At 36.8% G+C, this 11,963-nt stretch overlaps 2 protein-coding genes across 3 annotated transcripts; both read left to right on the forward strand.

The window, feature by feature from the left end:
• The first annotated feature begins 492 nt into the window (after window positions 1–492).
• Window positions 493–4,296, forward strand: LOC145819529 (uncharacterized). Of its 2 annotated transcripts, XR_014360286.1 has the most exons (4): window positions 494–679; window positions 780–1,052; window positions 2,759–2,992; window positions 3,915–4,296. XR_014360286.1 is itself a non-coding variant. In XM_082913513.1 (3 exons), exons 1-3 carry the CDS (start codon window positions 647–649, stop codon window positions 2,846–2,848), a joined length of 396 nt encoding a protein of 131 aa, XP_082769639.1. In that variant the 5' UTR covers window positions 493–646; the 3' UTR covers window positions 2,849–3,216. The 2 variants fall into 2 exon arrangements, 1 of the variants encoding a protein (XP_082769639.1); XM_082913513.1 differs by lacking the exon at window positions 3,915–4,296 and having other exon boundaries at window positions 493–679; window positions 2,759–3,216.
• LOC145813284 (putative disease resistance protein At5g43730) lies at window positions 3,792–7,952 on the forward strand. Its single transcript, XM_082908570.1, has 4 exons — window positions 3,792–3,812; window positions 3,915–4,010; window positions 7,296–7,457; window positions 7,557–7,952. Exons 1-4 carry the CDS (start codon window positions 3,792–3,794, stop codon window positions 7,950–7,952), a joined length of 675 nt encoding a protein of 224 aa, XP_082764696.1.
• Window positions 7,953–11,963: the final 4,011 nt, after the last annotated feature.

Consider the following 11,963-nt stretch of genomic DNA (forward strand, 5'->3'; position numbering starts at 1 on the left):
ACTAAGTTGCAACACTAACTCCGTAATCTTAATACCTATCTACTTTCTTCTCATTCTCTTTCTTCTATTATATATAATATTTTTTTTTATTCTAATTACATGTTAACCAAATAAATTATTAGCCTATACGCTCTAACATTATAATTTATTTTGTAAGTTATATCTTAATTTATAATTTAATCATATTATACACATATAACATTGTATATATAAATGAACAAGTTTTAGGAAATAATACACTGGAGTTATTCAAATTCGAAGACGTATTTTCGGTACTAGAATTGATTTTTAGGACTAGAATGTGTGATGGTAGTGGGTGCTATTGGGTTTGTATAGAATGGTGGGTGAGGGGTGAGGGAATGGCAAGGCTAGTGGGTGAGGGGAGACGAAGTGGGCTAAGTTGGGGAGAGGGGTTGACAGGAGATGGTTGTGGAAGTGAAAAAGGATTACAAGGGTGGTGGGTGAGCAATTTACTTCTGTTTTGCAATTTCAATTCTAGTTGCATTTACCTTTTACTTAATGCCAGTTCATAGCTTTTAAATTTATATTTATTTTTTGTTAACGCTAAAAGTACACTTTATGTTGTAGGAAGATAATGATTTGCGTCTTGTACCTGGTGATGAGTTGCGGCTACGCTATTTAGGAGATGCAGCTCATGCGGCAGTCAGTTGGGCATGTGGTAAGCACTTTTTTTAATATAATTTGTTATTTCTTTTGCTTGTCATCTTTAGTTTTTGATTTTGTTTTAATTTCTCTTGGTTAATTTTTCCATTGAGAAGTTGTCATATAAAATGTTGTCCTCACCCCACCTCGCCTCACCATCTGCTGTCCAAACACCGCCTACTGGTGTTTCAGCCTCAGTTGCGAAGAACAAGGGGATGGATAATTACAAACAGGGGAAGTATGCTAATGCCATAAAGTGGCTTTCTTGGGCTGTGATTCTTCTTGAGAAGACTTGCGATGGTGCTTCTTCCATGGAGGTCTTATCTAGCAGGGCTTCATGTTACAAAGAAGTTGGGGAGTATAAAAAAGCTGTGGTAGATTGTACAAAGGTATATAATAATTCTTTTGTGGTGAAGAATTTTTTAAATTCTACTTGCAAGGTTGAAAATTTATATTTAATCAACTCATCTAGTGTAAAGATTATAACCTATGAATTAGTTTTAATTGTTCCTTAACATGCTACTGTTAATTTGATGGCTTAAAAGTTACTAAGAGTCATATAGTTTGGAGAGTTGTTTGAAGAATTGATGGGTTTGGTTGTAGTGACAAACACGGATCATGGGAAAACTATAATTTTTTACTTGAATTTTCCTAGATCCTACTAGCTGATTAGGTAGATTTCACAATAGCTCTCTAATCCGCTTGGTGGATTTCTCAAACTGGAAGGCCTAAAATAATCTATGTTACATATATTTAAGAATTCTATTGGTGTGAGTTATTGGATAGTGACTGATTTAAGTGATGGCAACCAATATAGTGCAATGTCTTACGATTTTGCTTATCATATGGACAATGGATCTCTGTTAATTGAAAATATTAAATTGCAAATTGCAACCAAAAATATCAAATTGCAATCATGAAGCATCATGCTTTATTGAGTTGATCTGTTCTTTTTATAACACATAGTAGTGGACTTCATGTCTCTCCATATTCCCATGTGCCTATTATATTTGATAGCAGTGGAATTTGGTAAGGTCTTTAGAGTACAATTAAAAAAAAATAATTGTAGTTTGATATGGAGAGGCAAACTGTGTGCTATACTTTGATCCCCAGGCTTGATGCCTTGGGGAATTTGAATGCGATGCCGATCTTCTTCTTCTACTTCTCTTCATTTTTCTTTTAATTTATACAATATCAGGGCCTTCTGAACTTAAAATTAGACATTGTTAACCTTCTCCTACACTTAAAATACTATTTGATAAGCCTAAATCCTACTCTCCTCAGACGTCTTAGCCTAATACCAAAAAAACTAAAAACTCAGCCTAGCTACTATCCACATGTATGGAACACAATACCCAAACAGCCATAAAATCCCTACTTTATTCACAATCTGCCTAATTCTAAATACCCAACTGCAGTCCCAAAAGTATAGCAAGAATTTTCTTGAATTTCCAGTGTTCACTCCCTTCAAAACATGGCCAACTATTCCTAAATTTATGTTCTTAACAGTAAAGCATCAGCATAAATGGTATATTTTAAAGTGATATATATGGTATATTTGAGGGACTAAAGAGTGTAATTTTTAATTGAGTTTTCATATTAATGGCACATATAACATATTTTAGGGTTGTCTGAATTAAGTTCTTTCTGTTGATGTTGAATTAAAAACTATTTTGGGTTGTTTGAATTGGTTTCGTTCTATAATTGTGTGATTATTGTTGGATTTGTTGAATTGTTGTGTTGTGTTGAACATGTTTTTTGGTTTTTTTCTTTTTTTTCTCCTGGTACATGGGAGGCAGTAGCATGGGAGGTGGAGTTCTACTTGTGATAAGACTTACTTGAGTACCCTTGACGTCATACTCTCTTAGTTCGTTGGTGTGTGGTTCACTATTCCAGATTATTTACATTCAGTGATTTTTTAAAAATCTGTGGAATTGACTTTGGCATTTGTGTTTTTATGTTATTTAAATTTTTTTGTTATGATATTCTTGTAGTACTGCCATTTACTTTTTGATTAGTTGCATTGTCTATCACACTGTTGGGATATTGGTGTCTGCTAATGTTTGTTAATTTTATGAACTTATTGTTTGAATAGGTTTTGATGCGTTATATTAGGACACTTAGCACCTGTAGTTTGGATACTCTGAAGGACTTCAATTATGAAACGGCTGAACCGAGTACATAAATGGTCTTAGGGGAGAGTTGAGCAGAATACTCACATTAGCACAACAAGACATTTCTGTAGTTGACAGGGAGAGTTGAAGAGAAAAGGAGATGGTCTGAGGGGATTCATCAAGCTGTAGAAGCCAAAGAAGGTGTCAAAATTGAGGTATCTCTTGAGGTTTCAATCTTTACAGAGTTTTTCTTTTACATCAAAACTTTCTTTCTTATTGTACTCAAAGCTATATTATCCTTACACTTGTTAGGCTCAATTCCTTTAACCTAGCAAAAACCATGATTGATGAATTGATTACAAAGATTTAGTGCTTTTATATTTAATCTAATCATAACAAACTAATCTAACCACGGTTTAATTCTAACAGCCCAACTACTTGAAACAGTTATGCTAGTTCTCTTTATAACACGTGAGCATGATTGAAGCTACAGCCCTATCTGTCAATAATTAGTTGTTCTGGTTACGACTGGTACTGCAGCCTTGCTATGTTGACCTGTCCTGGTCTTGCTGCAGCTGGGGTTGCAGTGGCTAGCTCTGGCTTATGCTCTATTTTGATATAATGTGTACCTGTCACATTTACATGTAGTGAGATTTGTTATTATACTTATATAATAATTACTGAGAAATATATCATGCATCCATAGTCATGTCATATCATCATTGTAAATTTTTTTCCCTACTCAGCACATCAAGTTAATATATATATATATATAGATATAATTTAGGTAAAAATAAAGTGGGTGGTGGATTCTCACCATTCATTGTGTTCATGCCAACAGCTACAAAATTATAATGGATGATTCATGTTTTTCTACTTCAAAATCTTCATTGACAGTGTGCCACAGTGTAATTTTGTTTCCCTTTCCTGCCCCCTTAGCAGCCCAATGCTATTATAACTTTAATATTTGGATCCATCATGATTTTTCTTGAATTTTTATGCTATTATAATTTTATGTCTATAGTTGTTAACTGGGTATTTTAGTTGTGGTTTCACTAATAGATAGCTTTTACTAGCAAATTGAGTATCTTATCTTATCTGTTTCACTAATTGATTTGTGTGTCTTTCTCTTTGTAGCTAGCAGAAGCAGCAAAAGCACAATTTTCACGTGATTATAGTGATAACCTTGCTCTTGTCCGGGCTTATGAGGCCTGGAAAGAAGTTGAAAAAGACGTAGCTGGATATGAATACTGTTGGAAGAATTTTCTTTCTGCGCAATCAATGAAAGCTATTGATGCTCTGTGAAGGGAGTTCTACTCTTCACTTAAGGAATATGTTTTAAATTTTAATGCTAAGTGGATGTGAATTGGATGATTATATAGATTACAAGCGGATTTTTAATTGAACGAATATGTAGTTTGGAATTACTTGTGGAAGAAAACTTATAATAGTTGCTGACTTTAATTAAACAGGTTCAGAGTTTGATGATTTATATAGTTTGTTGAATGTTCATGATTTAGGTGAATTGTTGGTTTGATTGATTATTGTAAATTACATATTGTATTGAATAGATTGGATAGATTATTATGAATTACAGGTTTATTTTATTACATGTTGGCGCAAACATTCCTTTTGGCGTCCAAAACATTTTGGTCCTAGAATGTCACAATTGGCGACCAAAATTTTTGGTCGTGAAATGTCACAATTGGCGACCGAACTTTTTAGTCAGGGAATGTGATAATTGGCAACCAAACCTTTTGGTCGTGGAATGTGGCAATTGGTGTAACGCCCTCGAAAAAAATAACATTAATCCCAACAAATAAGACATGCATTGATATGTAAAAGCTCCATATTCTTCCATTTATCAGAATTCCATTACATAAGTATTACATGTTAACAACAAAAGCAAATGCCCTAAGGGCTTACAGCTTTCCAAGTTAACACTTGGTTACAACAAAAGAGTACTAACTCATACACATTAAGCCCTTGGCTTGAATTTACATGTAATACATCAAAAGTAAAACGACAAAAGTTTGTCCACCTCTAGCCTCCCAAGCTATGTCTTTGGAGGTGGCAAGCTACCTGTACCTGAAAATGATATTCCCATATAGAGTGAGCCACAACCCAGTAGAAATATACTAAACCAACCATGAACATTGACTAAAAGATTAGCAATTGATAGATGGCCAACACTGATACATTCACATAAATCACATATTTATGTCATACGACTTATAAGTCCAAGTTACCTGTCATTTTCCTTTTTCAACGGATAAGCATATAAGCACTACCCACATTCTCAACAGATATGTATAACAACAATATCCACATTCTTAGATAAGCAAATAAGCTATATCCACACTTCACAAAGATAAGCATATGAGCTCTATCTTCACTTCTCTAGACAAGCATATGAGCTGTATCTACGGAGTTCATCCCCTATCTTCTCCCAACACTATCCGGTTTAGAGGTACATCCCCCATCTTCCCCTAAACCGCGGAGTACATCCCCCATCTCCTCCACTACACATAACGTATACAAACACATTGGTTCTATAGACAATTACTCAATACATGTAGTTAATGTATTCTATCAATCGTCAAATTTCATGACACATTCCATTGATTAGTTTTCGTTTGCTTAATCATCATGCATTGTCTACAACAATTACGACTATCCTCCACCGATAGCCCAAAGCAGTTATTTCTATACAGAAAATAAATGCACAATGGATATTCAATCAACATTTCATTTCCTCATTCCTCACAATTAATTATCCCAATTAATTAAACAATGTAATTAGGTCAATTCCCATAATTAACATTTCAACCCTTAGGTCCCATTTTCATCAATGATTTAACATTTATTCCATTTCTCTATGCCAAACATGCATCTAGGTTTATTATGAATAAAACCCCAACTTTTGTAAAATTGCACAAAAGCCCCAAACTCTCACAAAATTACCAAACCAACCCCAACATCTCAAAATACCAAAATTTAAAGACAAAATCCATAGAGAGGAGTAGGATATCCCTACCTCGAATTCGGAGCTCCAAGGGAGAAGAAGACAAAACCCAACGTGCTCCAAATCTCGAAATTTTCAGATTAAAATGTAGCCCTCGACGATCAACAACTTTTTTTGTAAAGGCCAAAGGTGAGCAAATCACTCCTACTAGATCAAAACCTAGAGAGAAGGTAGAGTTCTAGAGTGAGAGGCTCAACAATGGTGTTTTTGGAAAAGTAGGAGAGAGAAGAGAAAGTGAAAAAGTGATTTGAAAAGTCAAAACACGGAACTTAAACCCAGTCGTCCCGCTCGAGCGTAAAACACTCCGCTCGAGCGTAACTCACAGACTCCCGCTCGAGCGCCAACAATCCCGCTCGAGCGGCGAATACACACTCCCGGAACTTCTGCAGAACCAGGTCTCCGCTCGAGCTCCCAACTCCCCGCTCGAGTGGCACTCACGTAACCCCGCTCGAGCGGCCAATACCACGCTCGAGCGTCCAACACTGCACAGGCAATACTGGATGGGTGCAATCCTCGCTCGAGCGCCAACACCCCCGTTCGAGCGGACAGGTCAAAATCTGGGCAACTAGTTTTGGTTTCTAAACTCAACCAACCTGTAACAAACCTGCCCAACACATCCCATAACTCAAATACTAAGTAAAAAGGATGTAAATAAGATAATAAACAACTACCAACATCCACGGACACATGTCCGGATCACTGTATATCAAGGGTAAACCAGGGATCGCTATAATTGGCGACTAACATGTTTGGTCGGGAATATGTCACTTTTCGCGACTAAAGTGTTTTAGCGACTAAATGGATTAGTCGCAGTAATGATATATTTAGAGATGAAAAATTTAGTCGGCAAATTTAACTTTTTCCCGACTAACAAAAGTTTTGGTCGCTAATTACTTTTGCAGACCCTCAATTGGCGACCAAGGTGGCAACCAAAAAAATTGGTCGCGAATAGCTTTTGCCGACTAAAAAGTTGACTTTTGCCGACCAAATGTGTAGTGGCCAAAAATGCGATTTCTTGTAATGAATATTGCTGACTAATCTTTTTGGTCGTGGAATGTATTGCCGCCCAAATTTTTTGGTAGCGGAATGTGACAATTGGCGACCAAATTAGTTGGTAGTAGAAATGGGCGACAATTGCCGGCCAAACTATTTGGTCGTTGAATGTGCAAATTGGCGACTAACATGTTTGGTCGGGAAAATATGGCTTTTCGCGACTAAAGTGTTTTAGCTACGAAATGGATTAGTCGCAGTTATTATATATTTAGCGACCAAAAATTTAGTCAACAAATATAACTTTTTTGCGACTAAATTGGCAACCAAAGTGGCGACCAAAATAATTAGTCGCGGATAACTTTCGTCGACTAAAAATGGACTTTTGCCGACCAAATTTTTAGTCGACAAAGTGCGAATTCTTGTAGTGAAACTTCAATATTTGTAAGAACTAACCACACCACACCATGGAATTGTTAGTTTCAATTTTTAAAATTGTATAGAATTTGGGTGAAGGAACTGGAAAATGGTTTGGATATATCAACAGCCTTGATGCAAACTTCAAAAATTTTAGAAGAAAGATAGAGGAATTGAGCTGTCAAGAGGATGATATAAAGATTGAACTGAGCGGTGCAGAGCAGCGGTCAGGGAAAAGAAAAAAGAAAGTAGTTCAAGACTAGCTCGGTGATGTGCAAACTTTGCAAAGATAAGAGCAAGAAGTACTAGGATGGAAGAATGTCTTCGCACGTGTAAAATTGGGAAAGCTTGTTGGGGAGAAGATTCAAGATGTGGCAGAACTGCAGGAAAAGGATAGATTTTCTAATGATTTGCTGATTGATGCACTTTTAACTAGTGGACGGTTCATACGAACAATGGGATCTTTTCGTGAAAACACAAGTGCAAGGAATATGGAGAACGCTTGGAAATACATGATGCATGATGAGGTTAGAAGTATTGGCATTTTTGAAATGGCGGGAATCGGCAAAACAACCATCATGCATCACATTGACAATGAACTCTCGAATGAAGCTTGTAACTTTGATGATGTCATTTGGGTTACAATATCTAAAGCATTCAACATTAGAAATCTACAGAGGCAGATAGCCAAGGCACTGAATCTTGATTTGTCGAGTTATAGGGATGAAACAAAAAGTGCATAAGAGTTGTATACGACGCTTTTCCAAAAGAAGAGGTATGTGCTCGTCTTAGATGATCTGTGGAAAGTATTTCCTCTGGATAAGGTGGGTATTCCGAACCATCCATATCTAATGGATGTAAACTAGTGTTAACTACACGATCGTTAGAAGTGTGTAGGAAGATGGAGTGCAAAGCTGTCAGAGTGGAGCTTCGCATGGAAGATGAAGCACTGAATCTATTTATGAGCAAGGTTGAAGAACATCAGACAGTTAAAATTGCAATAGAAGTTTCCAAAGAATGTGCACGTCTGTCTTTTGCAATCAGTACTGTAGCTGGCAGTATGAGGGGAGTAAATGATATTTTGCATTGTTTCTTGCAACTTTTGTATCCAGAAGACGATATCAACCCTAGGGAAAAGCTGATAGAATATTAGATTGCTGAGGGACTAATAGCTGAGATGAACAATATAGAAGCAATGTTTGACAAAGGTCACGCTATGTTAAATAAACTCATAAATACTTGCTTGTTAGAGAGTCTTACCAACATACATAAGGAAGAATTCGTGAGGTTGCATGATTTGATAAGAGATATGGCTCTCAAAATAACATCAACTAGTCCTCGATTCATGGCAAAAGCTGGTGAGGGATTAGAAAGAGTACCATACGAAGATTGGCCTGAGGATCTTGAGAGGGTTTCCTTAATGTAAAACAAGATAGAAGAACTTTCTTTTAGACCACCCATTTGCCCTCGGCTCACCACCTAGTTATTGGGATATAACCCATTATTACGAATTCCAGATTCTTTCTTTGCGTATATGCATCATCTCAATGTATTGGATTTGTTCGGCACCTACATAGAGTCCTTACCATATTCCATATCCAAGTTGGTGTTAGTCCAGCCCTTCATATGGAGAACCCACTAGAGAGAGTGGGGGTGGCAATCTCCCCATTGAAGATGGGTGGGGTGGCAATCGCCCCACTAACCATGTCTTGATTAAATCCTCTCCCTCAATTGTGTATAAATTGAGGTGAGAAGGAGGGGTTTGATAGAGAGAAAGGCAGTGAGCAGAACACTAAAAGTGTGTGAGTGAGAGTGCTATAGCGAGTGAGTGAGGTGTGAGTGGTGTAAACTTCCTCCAGGAAATTCTATAGTGGATATCTCTCCCGTGGACGTAGGCAATTGCCAAACCACATAAATCTCTTGTGTTATTGTGTGTGATTGATTTCTGGTGTCTCATAGTCCTAACAAGTGGTATCAAAGCCGAGTTGGTTGCGTTTCGAAAAAATAGCGTGCGAATTTTCGAAACTGGAGATGGACTCTGGCAGGGACTGTACGTCGATAAAGGATAAATCCAATACCTTGAGTCGATGCATATGCATAAAGAAAGAATCCGGAATCCGTAATAATATTAGAGAACTGTTCTCCCTCAATAGTAAGGTGGTGAGCTGAGGGCAAATGGGTGGTCTAGAAGGAAGTTCTTTTGTCATGTTGAACATTAAAGAAACCCTCTTAAGATCCTCAAACCAGTCTTCATAGGTTACTCTTTCTAATTCCTCACCAGCTCATACCATGAATCAAGGACTAGTTGATGTTATGTTGAGAGCCATATCTCTTATCAAATCATGCATCCTCACATATTCTTCCTTGTATATGTTGGTAAGATTCTCCAACAAGCAACTATTTACGAGTTTGTTCAATATAGTGTGACCTTCATCGAACATTGCTTGTACACTGTTCTTCTCAGTTGTTAGTCCCTCAGTAATCCAATACTCTATAAGTTCTTTCCTAGGGATTTTATGGTCTTCTAGAAACAATGCACAATACAAGAAACAATGTTGGAGCTTTTCATCATTTAGGCGACTATAACTAAATTTTAGTCACTCAAACACCTCACTTTCATTGTCCCTGATCTGTTTTGTTGAGCTGATCAATTCATTTAATGCATTTCTCGCCTCGTGAATGTCATTTACTCCCATCATACTTCTAGCTATAGTAACAATAGCAAGGGGCAGATGCGCACATTCTTTGGCTACTTATGTTTCAAATTCTTTCACTTTCGGAGTAGGCACTGTTTGATTTTCTTCAACCTTACTCATAAATAGATTTAATGCTTCCTCTTCCGTGATAAGCTCCACTTTGACAGTTTTGCACTCCATGTTTCTACACATTTCTAACGATCTTGTAGGTAACACTAGTTTACATCCATTAAATCTGGTTGGTTCCGGAATACACACCTTCTCTAGAGGCAATGTTTCCCATAGATTGTCTAAGATAAGCACATCTCTCTTCCTTTGGGAAAGCATTGTATATATTTATGATGCTCTTCTTGTTTCATCCCCATAATTTGAAAGATCAAGATCCAGCTCTTCAGTTATCTGCCTCTGTAGATTTCTAACAGTGAATGCTTTAGATACTATGACCCAAATAACATCACCGATTCAAGTGTTGATTGTTGATGTGATGCATGATGGTTGTTTTACCAAACTCCCCCCATTCCGTAAATGCCAATCCTTCTAACCTCATTATCCATCAGGTATTCCCAAACTTTCTCCATGTTCTTTGCACTTGTGATTTCACCAAGAGATCCAGTAGCTATTATGAACTGTGCATTATTTGGAAATGCATCAATCAACAAATCATTAGAAAATCTGCCCTTTTCTTGCACCTCTGCCACTTCCTTAATCTTATCCACAACAATCTTTCCCAACCATACGCGCGAGAAGACATTCTTCCATCCAACTATTTCTTGCTCTTGTATTTGCAATGTTTGGACATCACCTTTTATCCTTTGCGCATCTTTTTGCCAAACTTCAACTTCTTTCTTTCACCTTTTCCTTGACCGCTGCTCTGTAATGCTCACTTCTTTATTTATGTCATTCTCTTGACTGCTTAGGTATTCTGTCTTTCGTTTGAGATTTTTCATGTTAGCATCAAGGCAGTTGATATATCCAACCCATTTTTTAGTTGCTTCCTACGTACTCTTCCCAATTTCAAAGTTTGAATGTAAGAATTGCATGGTGTGGTCAGTTCCTACAAATACTGAAGAGGATTGTTTTTAACTTCAATATCAATTATGACAGTTGTTAGAAAACAATTTGAAATTTGATTTACAAAAGCAAGAGAGAGAGGAAATTATGCTAATATATGCAAATTGTCTCCATATTCACCTCAAAACAATAGAAAATCAGTCTTGAATTACTGACAAAAGAGTGATTGTGCTAAATAATATTAGTAACAATGAACCAGCATTTATGTTGTTCAAGAATTGCTGCTCTGGTGTTGTTTGTAAATTTCGAGTCGGTGGGTGATCTGAAACATGAACAAGAATCGATGACTGAGTTTGGAATCATTACACACCTAAACCCATAAAACCTCAAAAAAGAGACTGATTTTATTTATTCTTGTGTATCGATAACATATTTTAATGTTACTACTAGCTGTATTTTACAAGTGAGTGTAAATCATGTGAAATATCCTGGAAAACTAGCAATTTTGCCTTTTTTTTTTTTTTTGCTGAAAGGAATTCCCTAACAAGTAGCACAACACACTATTTTTAGAGATTCTATTTTCATAGATAAAAATAAGTTTCCAAATACAAAATTAAACTTGTCTTAATTATTTGCCTAAAAAAATCACAAAGCAACATACTCCTAGAACATGAATTGAAACAATTCAGTTTTTTATTAAAAAATACACACACACTAGGGATGGCAAAATACCCCGATCGGTCGGGTCCCCGACTCTCCCCGACCCTAACGGGATGGGTTCGGGGGTGGTTGAATATGGTAGGGTTGGATTTGGGAAAGCCTTTGAACAACCGATTGGGTTCGGGTCGGGGGTGAGGGAGAGAATTTTTTAACCCGAACCCTACCCAACACACACACACATATATATATTATATGTAGGGTGCTCATGCCAGAACTAAAACAAGAACTGTACACCATCTCTATTTTAGGACAAAGAAGGCACAAGTGACCTGAAGACTAAGAAGAAGAACAACTTACTGTTAATACATATGTTTTACTTTACTTCTT

The sequence above is a fragment of the Camellia sinensis genome, chromosome 2 (genome assembly GCF_055761805.1).
Source record: "Camellia sinensis isolate YWXY chromosome 2, ASM5576180v1, whole genome shotgun sequence".
Taxonomy (NCBI): Eukaryota; Viridiplantae; Streptophyta; class Magnoliopsida; order Ericales; family Theaceae; genus Camellia; species Camellia sinensis.

Excerpts from the sequence above, each read along its gene's own strand:
- LOC145813284 (XM_082908570.1), top strand. The coding sequence starts at position 3,792 with ATGTCTATAGTTGTTAACTGG. Across the intron at positions 4,011-7,295 it reads GGAAAGAAGTTGAAAAAGAC|AATTTGGGTGAAGGAACTGG; the intron begins GTAGCTGGATAT and ends AAAATTGTATAG. Across the intron at positions 7,458-7,556 it reads CAGGGAAAAGAAAAAAGAAA|CTTGTTGGGGAGAAGATTCA; the intron begins GTAGTTCAAGAC and ends AAATTGGGAAAG.
- LOC145819529 (XM_082913513.1), top strand. The coding sequence starts at position 647 with ATGCAGCTCATGCGGCAGTCAGTTGGGCATGTG. Across the intron at positions 680-779 it reads GGCAGTCAGTTGGGCATGTG|TTGTCATATAAAATGTTGTC; the intron begins GTAAGCACTTTT and ends TCCATTGAGAAG. Across the intron at positions 1,053-2,758 it reads CTGTGGTAGATTGTACAAAG|GTTTTGATGCGTTATATTAG; the intron begins GTATATAATAAT and ends TTGTTTGAATAG.